The 16,042-nt window shown below is 30.6% G+C and overlaps 2 protein-coding genes across 3 annotated transcripts in view; both read left to right on the forward strand.

The window, feature by feature from the left end:
- The window catches only part of LOC130890759 (60S ribosomal protein L44), a 315,570-nt gene that overhangs the window by 256,712 nt on the left and 42,816 nt on the right, over positions 1 to 16,042 (forward strand). The window lies entirely within an intron of this gene.
- On the forward strand, positions 605 to 14,704 carry LOC130890754 (palmitoyltransferase ZDHHC3). Its single transcript, XM_057795049.1, has 5 exons — positions 605 to 986; positions 1,048 to 1,205; positions 1,322 to 1,501; positions 1,653 to 1,749; positions 2,903 to 14,704. Exons 1-5 carry the CDS (start codon positions 874 to 876, stop codon positions 3,162 to 3,164), a joined length of 810 nt encoding a protein of 269 aa, XP_057651032.1. The 5' UTR covers positions 605 to 873; the 3' UTR covers positions 3,165 to 14,704.

Raw genomic sequence — 16,042 nt, forward strand, 5'->3', positions numbered from 1 at the left:
TCTATGTTCGAAAACTGATATGTTGGGATAGGTGATCCGTCTGATCCACAGACAACTTACTCCTAGACGTTCCACAACGATGCAATAAAATCGGACTGATTTGATTCCCTCTAGATCGGAATTAATCAAATGCGGGATATTTGAAACTTTGAGTTCATCGGGAAATTTGAATATTGGTAGATAAAAAAAATTGCATTAAATTGAGTATCTACGTACAATTACAAAAATTATATAAATACTAATTTTTCCAAAAAATAAAGTCATAATCGTATTTCTTGCACATTTGAACTAACTTAACATATTTCCCTTCATAAAATTTTAATTGCCATAATAACGTTGAAAAACAACTATATTTATTCATTAAAAATTATAATTCTTATATTGTTTTCTTAGAGCTGAGTTTAAAGTATGTTTGTCCCTTTGATTAATTAAAAAAATACTTTGTAAACTTTTGATTTATAACAATGTCGTAAATATTAATATATTTGATTCTAATAACAATATACCGTACAATGAAATATTCATCTTTTTTACAGTAGATTAGCTCGAGTCAAATTCTATGATATTCAAATTAGAATAGTATAAGAACAGACCTCGTGTGGATATTAAACTAGATGTGGCGAAGTGGACAAGATGGAGGCCAAAAATTAAGTGAATGGGAAAGAAGATTCTCTTATCAAAATAAATAAATATTAATGATTGTCAAGTGAATTTCTTCATAACAAGCGACTTAATTTCCAGAACTTGAAAATTTATTATGATTCTGTAACTAGGATGGTAAACATGTAGTGGCATTAATGAGAATAAAAAGTAACTCTATTTTTCTTCATCTTAAAATTTTTATTCAGCTAGAAAACTGAAGAAACTTTCACAATGTTTGTGAAAGATCCTTGTGGAATATTATGCATTTTAATAACGTACATAGCAGTGTTTTATGCAGATTATGTTATAATTAAATGGATTGTTTTTCAAACAATGTCGGACAGGTAAATTTAAAGGTTCAAATAAAATTAATATAATGATAAATACTAAGAAATTTTATTCTAGTCTATGGGGTACATTTAACGTTGTTATGTTCAATACTGTAATATTTTTATTATTGATTTCACATATCAAAGCTGTCATGACTGATCCTGGTACTGTACCTCTTCCACAGAGTAGAATAGACTTTTCAGATATGCATTCTTCTGATTCTGGTAAGAGTGGTAAGTTAACTTTATCATACGGTTTCTTAGCTCAATACAATCACATCCAGATTATATTCACTTATCTACACTATGAATACTTTGTTTACTTGAATTTTTGATGGTTTGATTTTCAGGCTGTGAATTTGTGAATTGGACAGTTTGTGCAAGATGTGAAACATACAGACCTCCACGAGCACATCATTGTAGAATATGCCAAAGGTGTATAAGAAGAATGGATCACCATTGCCCTTGGATTAATAACTGTGTGGGAGAGAGAAATCAAAAGTATTTTATTCAATTTTTAATTTATGTAGGTGAGTTTTAAAGGTTTCATTAATGATTTTTGTTCAAAGCTACTTTTTCAAAGCACCCATTCAATTATTTACAAAAATATAAATAAATCAAGATTAATATGTGATTATCTTTTATAAAGTAGGTACAAATTTTGGGAATTACCTGTTTTAGGCACCCTATCTGTTTATGCTATAACATTATTGGGCATATCTTGGGTAAATGGTTGTGAGGGATGTAGTGATGATATTCCATCTAAAGAAGCTAGAATGTAAGTATTTACTTGATTATTTGCTTTTTCAATTTATTATAACTAAGTCAATTTATGAACATCTTAATTCTGTATAAAAGAGAAGTCATATATCAAACTCAAAGGTTTTGAAGTGAAACAAAACATGGAAAAATTTAAAAATTGATTGGGAATCTGTTCACTGACATTGGCATTTTTTAATTATAATTTATTGAATTGAATTATTACATGTCACAAATAATTCAACAAAAAACACTATTGGTAGTTATGCTTGGGAATAAATTTGATTCTTTTTTGTTCATTTTATCAACACTTATGGCTTTTTGTTGTATCAAATATTACCAAGGAAAAAGAAGTTTGGCGATAACTCCTGGGATCTGATAGAATACCAGTATGATAGAAATTTTGGGATAATTGGATTTTGTAGAAGTTCTAGTTTTGTGTTGATTTTGCATACTAACTTCACAACATACTATCTGTTTGATATTGTCTTTGGGAAAAAGTTACTTATCAGTCACTTGAAAACAACCTTAACTGTTTTTTCTTATTTTTGATCTATTTTTTATAACCCCATAATTTCATTTTATGTTTCTTTAAGCATTCAAATGAAAATGTTACATTCTTCTCACACAATGGTAAATTGTGTGTGACTAGAAATCCAATGAATCACTTAGCTTATTATAATTTATCTTGATATTGAAATTTTCATCACTGGTGGATTGGAATTAATTTGGTTGGTTTACATTAATATACACATAACTCTGTTGAATATATTCAAAGAATGACACATTTCAGAAGTTACAGGCATAATTCTCTAGGTGTTATAACAAGTATTCAAGAATGTGTACACACTTTTGATATGACTACCATAGAATTAAAGGGTAAGAACTCGATAAATAAATAAGAATTCCAAGTAAAATGATTTGATTATGAAAAATAACATGATAAAAATGTATAATAATCTATTAGGTATTGATTAAGACCTAATTCAAGCTTCCTTAATTAAAATATTTCAAGTTGATGTCTTTTCATTCATCCACCTAATATATATTTTCACAATTTTGTTTGATACCAGTTTATTTGGTTTGTAGTTTCTTAACTGTGTATCATTATTGTATCAACTTTTATTTGATGTAATATCGTTTTATAAAAAAAGTGAAATTTGTATTTGTAGATTACACAATATAATACTCTTTCTGGAAAGTGTCTTATTTGGATTATTTGTTGCTGCCATTTTGATTGATCAAATGCAGTCAATCTTAAGTGATGAAACAGCAGTAGAACAAATTCAAAAGAAGGGTCCTTATAGACCGTATAAACCCAAAATGGTTTTACTCAGAGAAGTTTGTGGCAGAGAACATCCTTTATTATGGTTGCTTCCATGTTCCGCAGTGCCAAAGAAAGTTGACATACCACTGATTGATTATCAAGTTTAACATTCTTGCATTTTAATTATGGTGTAGCCAAGAAATGGCTTACGTTATTCTTAAATCCATAATAATGTGATTATTTTAATGGTAATTAATTTAATTTTACTTGTATAACAACGAAATAAGACCAAAATGATATTTTTCTAATAACAATTTTGAAATCAATATTTAAAAAAGGTATTATTAATTCTAAAAATTTGAAGTTGAAAAATGCAAAACATCAATATAGGTCACTAGCTTATTGTGAAATAAACATTCGCAAAGTTAAGCTTATGCATATGTTAAAATTATTACATTTAATACTATCACTTTTCTATATCAAGATTAACTATGTTCATTGGGAATTTTTTAATTAAACACATTCTGGCAATAAACTTTTTGTTTAGAGAGTCATGTTTTATAATTTTACATATAAATACTGGTTCAGAATTTATACATTGGTCCAAAAATCCAAAAAGAGCGATTTGTTGTAAATTTCATGATGTTTTGAATTGGCAACAATATCTTTATCTTTCATTATATAAATGCACAAAAGTAACAACTTTTTTAAAAATCGATAATTCCGTCTAGAAATCAAATGTCTTCACTTGGCAATGACGCTTACTATAATTAATATATCTGGCTGGAGCATGCAACCTTGCACGATTTATAATTATAACTTCCGAATTCTTTATTAAAATTATATTGATAATTCTTTTCTTTTGATAATGCGGACCCTATTATGTTTAGAGAATATTCATAGACCACATATCTAATTAACTTTTTAATTATTAATTCACTTTTTAAATAGATTCAAACTTGTAGAGATTTAATTTTTATCTAAATGTATTTGAGGAACATGATACTTATGTTTGAAGAAACTTATACTCTTAATGTTTAATGTTTCTTAAGCCTCAAATACAAAAAAAATGTGTTAATAATTATTATAACTAAATATATTAGATAAAACCTGACAGCATTGAATAGGTGTTTATAGTGATTTCAGATTCAGTTTTTTATAAGCTTAAAAGGTCTATTCGTGGATGTCTTTGTATATAATACATACACTTTTCTCTAAAATCCAATAATAAAGAAAATACTACCCTTTAGAAGGGTGAATGAATATCTGCTAACTGCTTAGAATTAACTAATACATATTTTGGGAAGCTTTATAAGAGATTGGGATAATTACTTTTATTTAACTCCATACAAATCTCCATATGAATACAGGGTAGTATAGAAATCTAATAAGTATAATATTACATTCATCTAATTTCTGCAAGCACCCTTTTTGTGTAGAAAAAACTATGGAAAAAATTTTAATAATAATTATTTTGAATAATTAAAAAAAATGTTATAATAACTCTCACAAGCACACTACTCAGTATTCATATGTAATGAGGTAGATCGTGTTAAGATTTTAATCATCCTTATGTCTTATAATCATCCCTAAAAAATGAACTGTGTAATCATAAACATTTTTGTTGATATTTGAATCACACTTTTGAAGGTTGTATAATCTAGTTTAAGAAAAAAGTGTACATACAGAAAGTACTATTTTTTTTTAACGTACCAGCAGCTCTACAAATTGATGTATAAAATTCTGTACCACCTTGTATAAATAATACAGAAGTTATTAAGAATATTTTTGTGAAATTGAACATAATATATTTCTTGGAATTGTTTCATCATCATGTCATAACTTGTATATACAAATTGTATTTTATTATTAGTAATGATGGAAATTCTTTTATAAAAATATTTCCTTTGGCTATAAACCTTTCTTATAACTGAAAATTTGACATTTTTACACCTTTCATACACTTTGATACGTTTTATACTTCTTCCCCTTTTTACACTTGCATTATAACATTAAATGTTTCTGAACTAATCTTTCTATCACCAAGTACAGATACAAAGAGACCGAACATAATGTTGAAAAAATAGAATTAATTTGAGAGAGCAGATTTTTTACTGGTAGACTGGTTACCCGCTTTTGTAGTTATAAATAAAGCTACTTTTCCAAAGTTCTGATTTGTCTTTTGAAGACCAGAAATTGCGCTATTGGAGTATGTATACTTCCTGAGGGCAATAATTTTTTTCAACTTCCCAATATATTACAATCCACCAATACAACATAAACAATGATGGGTAGATAATAAGCAATAGGTATGACAATTAAAAGACAGTACATATCAAGTGATGCACCCTTTTAAAGTTAGTCTACTACCACAGTATAGACTAACTTTTACATTAGACGTTTTTAATATATTTCTAGCTAATGCTTATGTATGTATTTATAGCTAATGTATAACTAAATCTAATGGTGAATTTACGCATGCAGGGTTTCAGTGTCTATAATAAAAATTATCGCCCCAGTAAATTAAATTAGCAAGTGTAAAGAACGACTTGTATAAAAATTTTTAGTTTGATCTTCGTTTCGCTAAAGCTTCTAAGTTTTCTTGATTGTTATTTAATTTTAATATGGCTATAAAATTGTTAATCAGAACTGATCATCACATTTCTTGATACCTGTGTGTATGAAATGTACAGGGTGTCAAACATAAGGTGACCCAAATACTTTTCTCAAAACCTATAAGTTATCAAAAAACTTTAATTACAAAAGTTTTTTGTATTTGAAGGAATTCTTAGATTATTGACTTTTGAATTATACAGTATTGATATCAACTTTGGAATTTTAAATGGAACACCTTATATTTTATTGCGTTTTTTGATTTAGCGGTAAAAACAAAGGTAACTTTCATGAGACTGACCTATTTGATTTCCGAACAGTTTAGGCAGTATTTGAGGTTGTTTGAATTTTCATTTGGTATCATTTGCAGAATGAATTTTTAAACACAAAATTTAGGTTTATTGAATCTTTGTTATTTTCTAGTCTAGAATCATACTGGGTGTATTTTTTACCGTATGCGCTTCGATTTTTGTAGATAACAAAATATCATTTTTTTAAATGGCACATGGTATATTATACCTTTAATATAACGCGCATAAAAATAAGAATCTTCTCATACATACATGTCCTATACCTATATATAATGGTTGTGGAATTATTTGACTTTTTCTAATTTTTTCGCTAATTCTATATTGAAAATAATGTAACACACTGAGTATTACCTTTTTGAAAAAAACTACATAGAAAATGTTCATAAAAAATAAAAAGCTATAAAAATATCGAAACTCATACAGAATAAAAACACCCAGTATAATTCTAGACTAGAAAATCACAAAGATAAAATAAACCTAAATTTTGTGTTTAAAAATTCATTCTGCAATAAAAAATAAAAAATTCGAATAACCTCAAATATTTTCTAAAACTGTGCGGAAATCTTGTGAAAGTTACCTTTGTTTCAAATACAAAAGACTTTTGTAATTAAAGTTTTTTGATAACTCTTACAGGTTTTGAGAAAAGTATATGGGTCAGCTTATGTTTGACCACCTGTACATAGACAAATATAGTCGTGAAAACGCTTATCAAAAACTTTTGAATTTATGGATATTAAAAGCTTTTGAATTGCTGAAGTTAAATCAAAAATATGTAATTTGAAGAAGATTTTTATAGTTTGCAAGAAAGATCCTATGCTGCGAGTTGTCCTAGAAGTTTTACCGAAGCACTCAAAATATGTCGACGCATGGTTCAACCCAAACTTTAGGAAGTACATTAGACATAGTGCGCACTGTGAAAAACAGTTTGAAAAATGAAAACTGTGTGCAAATTATTTTTGTTTTTACACAAAGTGTAAACCTGATCAAGTAGAACTGATACAATTGAATCCATGCATATGTAAACTCACCATACCATAGACCTTTATATTGGTGAGTGGCTGTATTGGTTATAAACCATGGGAGTACTAGTATCGTTTTTAGAGCTTTGGACTGAAATTTCTATATAATTTCAATATTTAAATTTACTGTTTGAAGGGCAATAATAATAACGGTATCGATGCTACTTAAATACTTGCATAGCCAGTATACATATAAATAAGTATTGTAAAAAGATTATACCGTTAGGCCTCCTTGTATCTATACTTCGTGCTTTCAATGATGATCTTCAAAACATCACAATACTAAATGTAATGTAACCAAGCTGGAGAAGTTATTTTTTTCCTTGTAACTTGTCCTTTGCTCTATATGATTACGAAGAATATTATAGAGAGGACTCAAATGTTCTAAATTGTTCTGAAGAGAATATTCTAGAGCAACAGGGTGAGGAGTAGATAGAATTTACAAATATATCATCAATAATATGAAACTAACAATGTGTTATATATTTGTAAATTCGAAACTGAATATATTAATTCAAATGTTTGTCAAAGAAATAGGTAACTAACGTATAAAAAACTATAATACTATGTTTTTTAAACTTTGTGTCTTCAATTATGTTATTTGTTGTAACAGTGTCACCTCACACATCTTCAGACCAAAGATTCTACTCTGAATAGAGGAGCACTAGTTACATTCATAACCAAAGAGGTTTCAGTCTATACTATATGGTTTTTAAGCTAAATAGAACTGAACTTCTTTACTTAAAAGATCAATACTTGCATTTAAAATTTGAAAATTATTTCGAACGTATGACTGTTCTTGACAAAACACATTATGCACGTTGGACAATGTTGGAATCCAAGGCGTTAGTCAATAGTTCACCAGCGTAATCAGTAACTTCATGTGACTCCACAGAAGAGATATCAAATCGCATTAGCTCGGGGGATAATTGACAAGTCCACTTCTCAAAATAAACTTATTGCCAAAATTTGGTTTCAATATGTCAATGCTTGCGTTGAAAGATGCCACCAATGTGTAAATCGTACAAAACGGTGTATTTTTCTATAAATATTGGAGTCTATTGTTGTAATTTTGTTTCTAACAAATCCGTAAACCAAAAATAAGCATCATTCATGCATATGATGGTCTCGTGACTTTAATTCCCTGTACTTGTTGGATCTTATACGGGTGTAGGCCAAGATATTTGCAAGAGTATCAATATCAATTCCTACATAAGAAGACTTCTTTCCAATCCATTCATGATCGAGTAAATTGATTATAATTGACAAGTTATGAGCACTGTATGACAATTAACCCTTTTGTAAGCTCTATCGGTCTTTAAGGAAAATACAGGGTGGCGCAATAGAACGTGCATTTATTAAGTATTGGTTGAAAAAATAAATACATAAGGTATTGTTGAAATAAAAGATATAATGATTAGGTAATTAAATGAAGTTTATTTTTCAAAAATAACATCATCTAAATGACGGCACTCCTCTAAACGCGAACGCAGATTTGTGAAAACTCTTGTCAAAAATCTGGGCTGATTGCAGTCATTTCCTTGCGGATATTTTCCTTTAGCTGACTAATGTCCCTCGGATTATTCATTTAGACTTTATGTTTGAGGTGTCTCCACAAAAAATAATCAAGAGGAGCCAAGTCAGGGCTACGTGGGGGCCAAAGGATATCATCTCTTCTGGAAATTAGTCTTAATTAGCAGGAAACATCTGTCTCACAGCCGCCAAAGAGATATTTGATGTGTGACAGGTCGCTCCGTCTTGTTGGAACTAAGTTCTCGCATTCGCTATTCTTTATCTCGCAAGTTCTGGAGTCAAATATTCCTTTAACGTCACAACACAGCGGTCGGTGTTTCGTCCTCGTGAATCTTCAAAGAAGAAAGGGCCAATAATTCCTTTGCTTGTGATTGCTGCCCACACCGTTACTTTCGGACTATGCAGTGGTTTTTGATGTTTCATTTTTGGAATTTTTTCGACAATTTTGTAGGTTTACGAACCCATTTAAATGAAAATGAACCTCATCTGAAACAATGATGTTGTCAAAAGAGGAAAATCGACAAGCATTTCTTCGGCAAATGCCAATCTTGCTCCAAAGTCGGTATGTTTTAATTCCTGTGTTAACTGAAGCTTATAAGGATGCAGTTTAAGATCCTTCACTCTATCAATATTGTCTCTGGTCCTAGACGTTCTTGAACGACCTTTTGCTGGTGGAACGTGGAACCGGTCTCTTCAAAACGCTTAAGCCATATTTTAATTTACACTCGGAGCTCCATTAATCGAAGGCTACTAAAACTTCACAAGTGCAACTAACCAATCACGCTAGTTCTATTGCGCCACCCTGTACATAATACAGTGAAATTTTGTATTTTGACTAGGGTTGTATAAATAAAAATCGTTTTTCAAAATATTCTTTTCAAATAGTAATTGCTATAATAGTATATTATTCAATGAGTGAGTGATGATGGATATTACTAATGGAGATGATTTTGCATCATGTAATTCATTCAAATGAGTAATAGCTATCACACAGGATCTTTAATCATAATAATTACATATTATCTTATAGCTAACCTGTATCGAGCAACAAATAGAATTTTTATAATTATTTATTGTGATATTTGTACGCAAAATAGTGAAATGATATCTGTATGTATGTACCTATTGTGAATTAGCAAAACATTTACTAACTTATTTAAAATTTAAAAAAAAAAGTACAATCATTCCATTGATATAACTTCTATCAATGAAAATGTAGTTGTTGGAATAACCAAATAATTGTTCAAGTCAAATTAGAACCCTTTTTAATAATTTTTTTCTTTAGTACTGATTCAGCTATCTTTAAAATTCCTTAAATCTGGAAATAAGCGTTTAATTTGTGTTTTTTAGGTGAACCCATAAAAATTTATGTTTATATTTGTTTTCTACTAGTATTATTCTAAAAATTTAATGCAAAAATGGTTAATGAAAATTAAACGTTTCTTAATGAAGAGATATACTCACCAATCCGAAGAAATGTTTCCATAATATGATGGTATTCTCCTTCCTCTAAGTAATAAAACACTCTATTAACATGCAGTATTAATTTTGAAACCCAAAACCTTTCTTAATTTTACTTATTAAGAAAAATAATTTTTTTCTGACTTAATTACAAATAGATTTTTTGTGAATTTAATAGGACTCAAAATATCGCGTATTATATTTTTTGTTTTCACAAATAATTTGAAATCACTTCGCACAAAAAATGATTATTAAGTATTATCAATTTTTACTTATTTTCAACTACATTGAAACCTATCAATAAATACAAAACTTTGGAATATTCTTTGTGTTTATCATAAAAAGAAACAGATTACTTCAGTGATTATTATGTTTATTCAATTATTATTAAATTTATTTGTAATTCTTAATGGGATTGATTAAATATTATACACTCCTAGACAAAATTAACACACTTTATTTGGTCAAAACTTTCAACAAAAGAATTTCAATTGAGCTCATTCTTTAACTGAATTAAAAGCACCCTATCATTTTTACCAAAGTTATAATCTTATACCGAATGGTGTGCTGCAGCTATTGCATTGATTGGAGAATGCTTCTGACAAGTACAACTAGAAACAAGTTTTTCTAGAGTATTACGTTTCAAGAGACAAGAAGTTATTAAAGATCATGTCGAACTTGTAGGCGAATAATTGTTGCAAATCAGAGTATCAGAATTGAACCTTAGTTAACATCGGCATGACTTCCATTAATTTCAGCATGATTACTAATTGCTAGATATAATTTGGTATGGGAAAACCACCAGTAGTCGAACGTATTGCTCTTGAATCTAGATTTGCCAAACTGACAGAACCATTACTAATTGCTTGGTATAATTTGGAGTGGAAGGCGCCACTTGCCAAATGTACTGTTTTTGATTGAGTTCAGGTTTGCCAAATAGGCAGCATTATTACTAATAGCTAGGTACCTTTTGTACTGGAAAGACAACCAGTTGTCTAAAATGTACTGAGTTTTGACCTTTGTGAGAGCCCTCTAAATTTGAGCGCTCTCTGGACTGCCACAGCAATTCTTGCCTTGATCTCTGTTGTCACGTCATTATCTTAGTTATTAAAGCTCCAAGATATTTGAATTGGTGGAACACAAGATGTTCTCTGACTTGGAACGTGGGAGGTCGGTGTCCTCTTAGAAGTTCTCATGTATGTATATGGTTTTCTGTTCATTTATTTAGAGTGCTTTTGTTTCAATTGCTCGCCCGAACTTCTCAACCGCTCCCGAAAGAGCCGAAGTGTCAACATCATTCGCATAGGCAAGGTGCTGTGTGAGCCTATTGCAAATAGATCCTCCTGGATGACTTTGTGGCAGTGTTGTCGCTAGTGGGTTCCCCTGACACAAGCCTGCGTTCATAGTAAAAGTCCCCGATATCTTAATTCTGCAAGAGGCGTTCCTCATTGTCATTCTAACCATACGCACCAACTTCACTGGGATGCCAAACCCCACCATGTCCTCATCCAGCTGGTCTCTGAGGATATTGTCGTATGCCTGAAGTTAATGAAAAGGTGGGGGTAGAAGGTTTTCTCTAGTATTAGACGGAACGGTTACGACGGAAACCGTACTGATACTCACCTTCTTTCTCCATGTACTCTACCAGCTTTTGGTTCAACCAGGAGATATTTTGTAGTCTGTGCACATTAAAGCGATGCCCCTGTATTATTGAATGACATTAAAAGTATGGTGAAATTGGTTTCTGAAGTATCCAAAATGATAGTCAAAAGATTTTACTTAAGCTGGGAGTAGATATAATGATAAAGATTAGAAGAGAATAAGCAGTCTGGTATACAAACTCTACTTGATATTTCAACTCACTTTACCAGCTATGGTTAAAAAATTAGCAATATATTGGTTGGGAATAAGAATGAATGTACTATTATCAGCCACCATTCAGATAAATTAACCATTTGCTAACAAACGCTATCTTGATAATAAAAAAACTTAAGGGTAGAAAAGTATCGCTTGCTCTTTGCTTATTAATATTCTGCTAGAATGACCATTAGAACATCTGTTGTCCCGCATTTAAAAAACCATTTTTTCTCGTTTTTTAAAGGGGTGCTAATAGAAAATTTTACATAATTAGATGGTACAAATTAGAATAAAGCTAACTCCTCAATTTAATTAACCTGGCGTTATATATGTGGGGTTTAATAAGCCCCAGTTGCGGAAAGCTCTTTGAAAATAAAACCAAATGTAAAGCTATGCGTGTGTCCATCCCTGTAGCTTTTCAAATATGTATCCACCCACTCAACTCAGTACTCGGTTGACAATGAATAAAAGCATACGCTGTTGAAACGCTCTGGGGTGTATTAAACCCCACCCATGTATTCGTGTAACTAATGTTGTAAAGTTTTTTTTTATTTATTGTGAGTTCTACGCATGTTAAATGAAACCAAAAAGTTAATTAAAATTTTTCTTCAGAAATACCGATCATGTCTTACGAGGAGGAACAGAAAAGGCTCCTGGCGCTATGGGCTGAGACAGAAACTGATGATGACGTAGTGATTTCAGAGAGCGAAAATGACACTGATTTGGTTTTTGAAAATGATCCCAATTTCGGCACCGATTCTGAGCAGGATATAACAATGGAAGATCAAACGCCAAACAATGTTACGGACAAAGAAGCATCAAAAGGTGAAACTCGAAGTGATTTGGAAAATTCAAATGTGATCCTCTTTCAAAAAAAACAAAAATATGTATGTTGGAAAAGATGAAACCAAGTGGGATAAACAACCTGAAAGTGTACGTGTTTGAACAAGAGCAGAAAACATCATTACTTATTTGCCTATTGTTAAACAAATTGCAAAAGTTGCTAATAGTACTTTAGAATGTTGGAACTTGTTTTTCGATAATGAGATGATCGATGACATAGTGCGCTTTATTAATATGAAAATTGAAAAAAATCCGTTTCATATCAAAATAAATCTATTGTAAAAGCTACCAGTGCTCAAGAACTAAATACATTTTTCGGATTTCTTTATTTTGCAGGATTTTGCCCGTTCCTACTACGTTCTAAATATGGAAGTGTATCCGGGCCATACAGCGTTAGTAACTCTACAAAAAATATTGTAGATAGGCTTATACAACCGATTTCGTACACTAGTTATAATTTAATGTCAAAGTTGCTCAAGGATCCCAGCAGGATTCATATCAGTACGAAAAAAGGGAACCAAATTCGTCGTTATTTGGCTTTCAAAAAGATATTACATTTTTATCTTATATGCCCAAAAAAAACAAAAATGTTTTGTTAATGTCCACTATGCATCATGATGCAACTATTGACAAGGAAACTTCTATAATTTTACTAAATCGGAGTAGATGTCGTCGATGAACTATCGTCAACGTTCAATATTTCAAGAAATTCACGTAGGACACTTAAAATTGTTTTTTCTTTACTGATTACAGCTCTATTAATGCTCTTATGATATACAGAGAAAACAATCGAGATTACAAACTTTGATAAGGATTTTTATCAACAAGTTGGGCCTACAACTGATACAAGGACAGATTATTGATAGGAAGAATAACCCAAGGGTACCCCGAAATATTCAGAAATTTAAAAATTTCGATAAAAATAAATCATTATTATGGATGGAGCATGCAGTGCTGAGGTGTGAAAATTGTGTTAATCTAGACAAGGAGTCATGAGTTGCATGTAACTCTCAGATATATTTATGAATTTTCTTTTTGCTCCTTTGTTGTTAGACTTGTTTTTTAAAACATTTTTTAGGGCTAGATTTTTTACTTTTATTTAACTGATTTTCATCAGGACAAAATATAAATGGTTCTTTTATTTAGTTTTTTTTGCAAATAAATTTTTGGTAAAGTATTTTTGTGTGTTAATTTTGATTTCTAGATTTCATAGACCCCACGTATGTACTGGTGTAAGAATTTTCCACCTATGTAACGCCGGGTTAAAAGATTCAATTTTTTTGTAATGATAGCTTTCCCGAAAAGCACGTTTTTTTATCGCTTTTTTGGTGGTGGCAAAGCATTTAATAGTATTTTTCTGTTAATACAAAAGAAACGTAGCTAACCATGTGCGATTTTTCTATAGAATCCATCAGGGTTTTTCCGATCGAATATTGTTTAATATTAGTTGGAATCCGCTTATCGTGTAACACCTTTCACATTTCTATATACATAATTCTAGATCACTCTGTATAATTACAATTTGACTTACTACTTACTAAAGATTCATTGATATCATACAATTTTTGTTAATTTCTTCAATAAAATTATTTAGAAAAAAAAACTAGTAACAACCCTTATCAATTCACATTTTCTGGATATAAGTTTAACACTTATTAACAGATTGTATATTACAGTTTCTTTATTTTTTAATGACTAATTTAGGTATTGATACAATAAATAAGAAATTTTTTATACAACGGGTACATATATATGTAAGATATACTTTTGATTATTTTCACTTGTTTATTTAATTTTGGACAAAATTTATCGAATCATTATATTGTGAAATTAGTTGAATTTTTTGAACAAGAATTTCACTAATAATACAACTATAATAGTTTGATAGAAAAAACAACTTACAGTCAATTATTTTAATTCAAGCATTAAGACATTTGGCCTATTTTTTTCACTTCTGTATATCTTGGGTTGTGTTTTACTTTTTGTGAATATTTAGTCTTATTGCTAAAAGTACTTTAATTTATATCTATACAATGAGTTATATACACTGAAATATATATTTTTTGTTTAGTAGTTTCATTTATTATACCTCTCGAATTTAATGACAAAATAATTCTTAATTAAGCACAAAATAGCTAACCTAACTCAAATTTAAATCATTTATTCATATACAGTCGACTTTCATTAATTCAAACCTGCGATAATTCGAACCTTTCTAGTTATCAGTACCCTACAAAATCTCTTTATATTCAGAACTAAATCAACACATTTTATTGCACTTGGTAATTCGAATGAAAAAATCTTTACTATAGGTTCGTTCCAATCCATCAAAAAACCGTATTTGGTACGGTGACGATTGTGCGCAATAGAGATTACGTGTTCCAACCTGGCGGTTACCGTTATACGAACGATTCTTATTTGTGGTCCAACAGACTTAGGTATCGTTTGTGAACCGTTACAAATGCTTCCGATAACCGTTCCAAGTACGGTCCCGACTAACAGGTTGGAACAAACCTTATATGATAAAACGACGCGTTAATTCGAACTCAGGGGTCCAACACTCGACAATTCAAAGCTGTAGAGAGAAAGAGCCGGAAAGATTGTAAGTACATTTTGCGACAAGTTTAAACTTGTATCAACGTACAACGTCCATCTCAAATGTGCCCTCGATTGTCTCATGCCAGGTGTCTCCATCCATCTCTGCCGAGCCCGCCTTGCGAGTACACCGTTAAGAGACGCGATAGCCACACTAACGATGGGTTCTGGGTCCATCGGTAAGTTTGCCGATCCCAGTCTGGCGAGTGAGTCCGTCTCGTCGTTACCTTTGCTGTCCGAGTTTACTAGTATCATCCGAACCAATTATTATTAACTAAAAGAAAATTGCCACAAACGAAGAAAAGCATTATCTCCGGAATTCTAGAACTTCTGTGAATCAATTATGTTCTCCTTGGAAGAGTTTTACTGATATCAAAACGAGTGATAGCGACGATAGTTTATAATGCCTATTTAAAAAAGAACACAAATTATTAGAAAATATTGTTATTCTAATATATTTCAACCAATTTTTAACAATAAAAACTTTTCATATACTTTTGACCACGTTTTTATGTCATCGGACACTGTGCATTGTTTTGGTACATAATGAATTTTGTGTTGTTTGAAAAACAACTGTTGAAACAACAAAGAAACTGTTAAAATATTTACATGATAATAGTAGAAACTTTGATTTGGTACCAACGATTTAAAAAAGGAAATGAGTCAGTCGAGATGGAGAATAGTTTGGACGTCCTACATCCTCTCAAACTAATGAAACATTTTCGATTCGAAGTGTGGAAAAAATTGATCAAATTTTTGATTCACGATCTTCTGGCCGATGAAAACCTGCTCTTGGGGCAGAATAAGCCTAGA

The sequence above is a fragment of the Diorhabda carinulata genome, chromosome 2 (assembly GCF_026250575.1).
Source record: "Diorhabda carinulata isolate Delta chromosome 2, icDioCari1.1, whole genome shotgun sequence".
Classification (NCBI taxonomy): Eukaryota; Metazoa; Arthropoda; class Insecta; order Coleoptera; family Chrysomelidae; genus Diorhabda; species Diorhabda carinulata.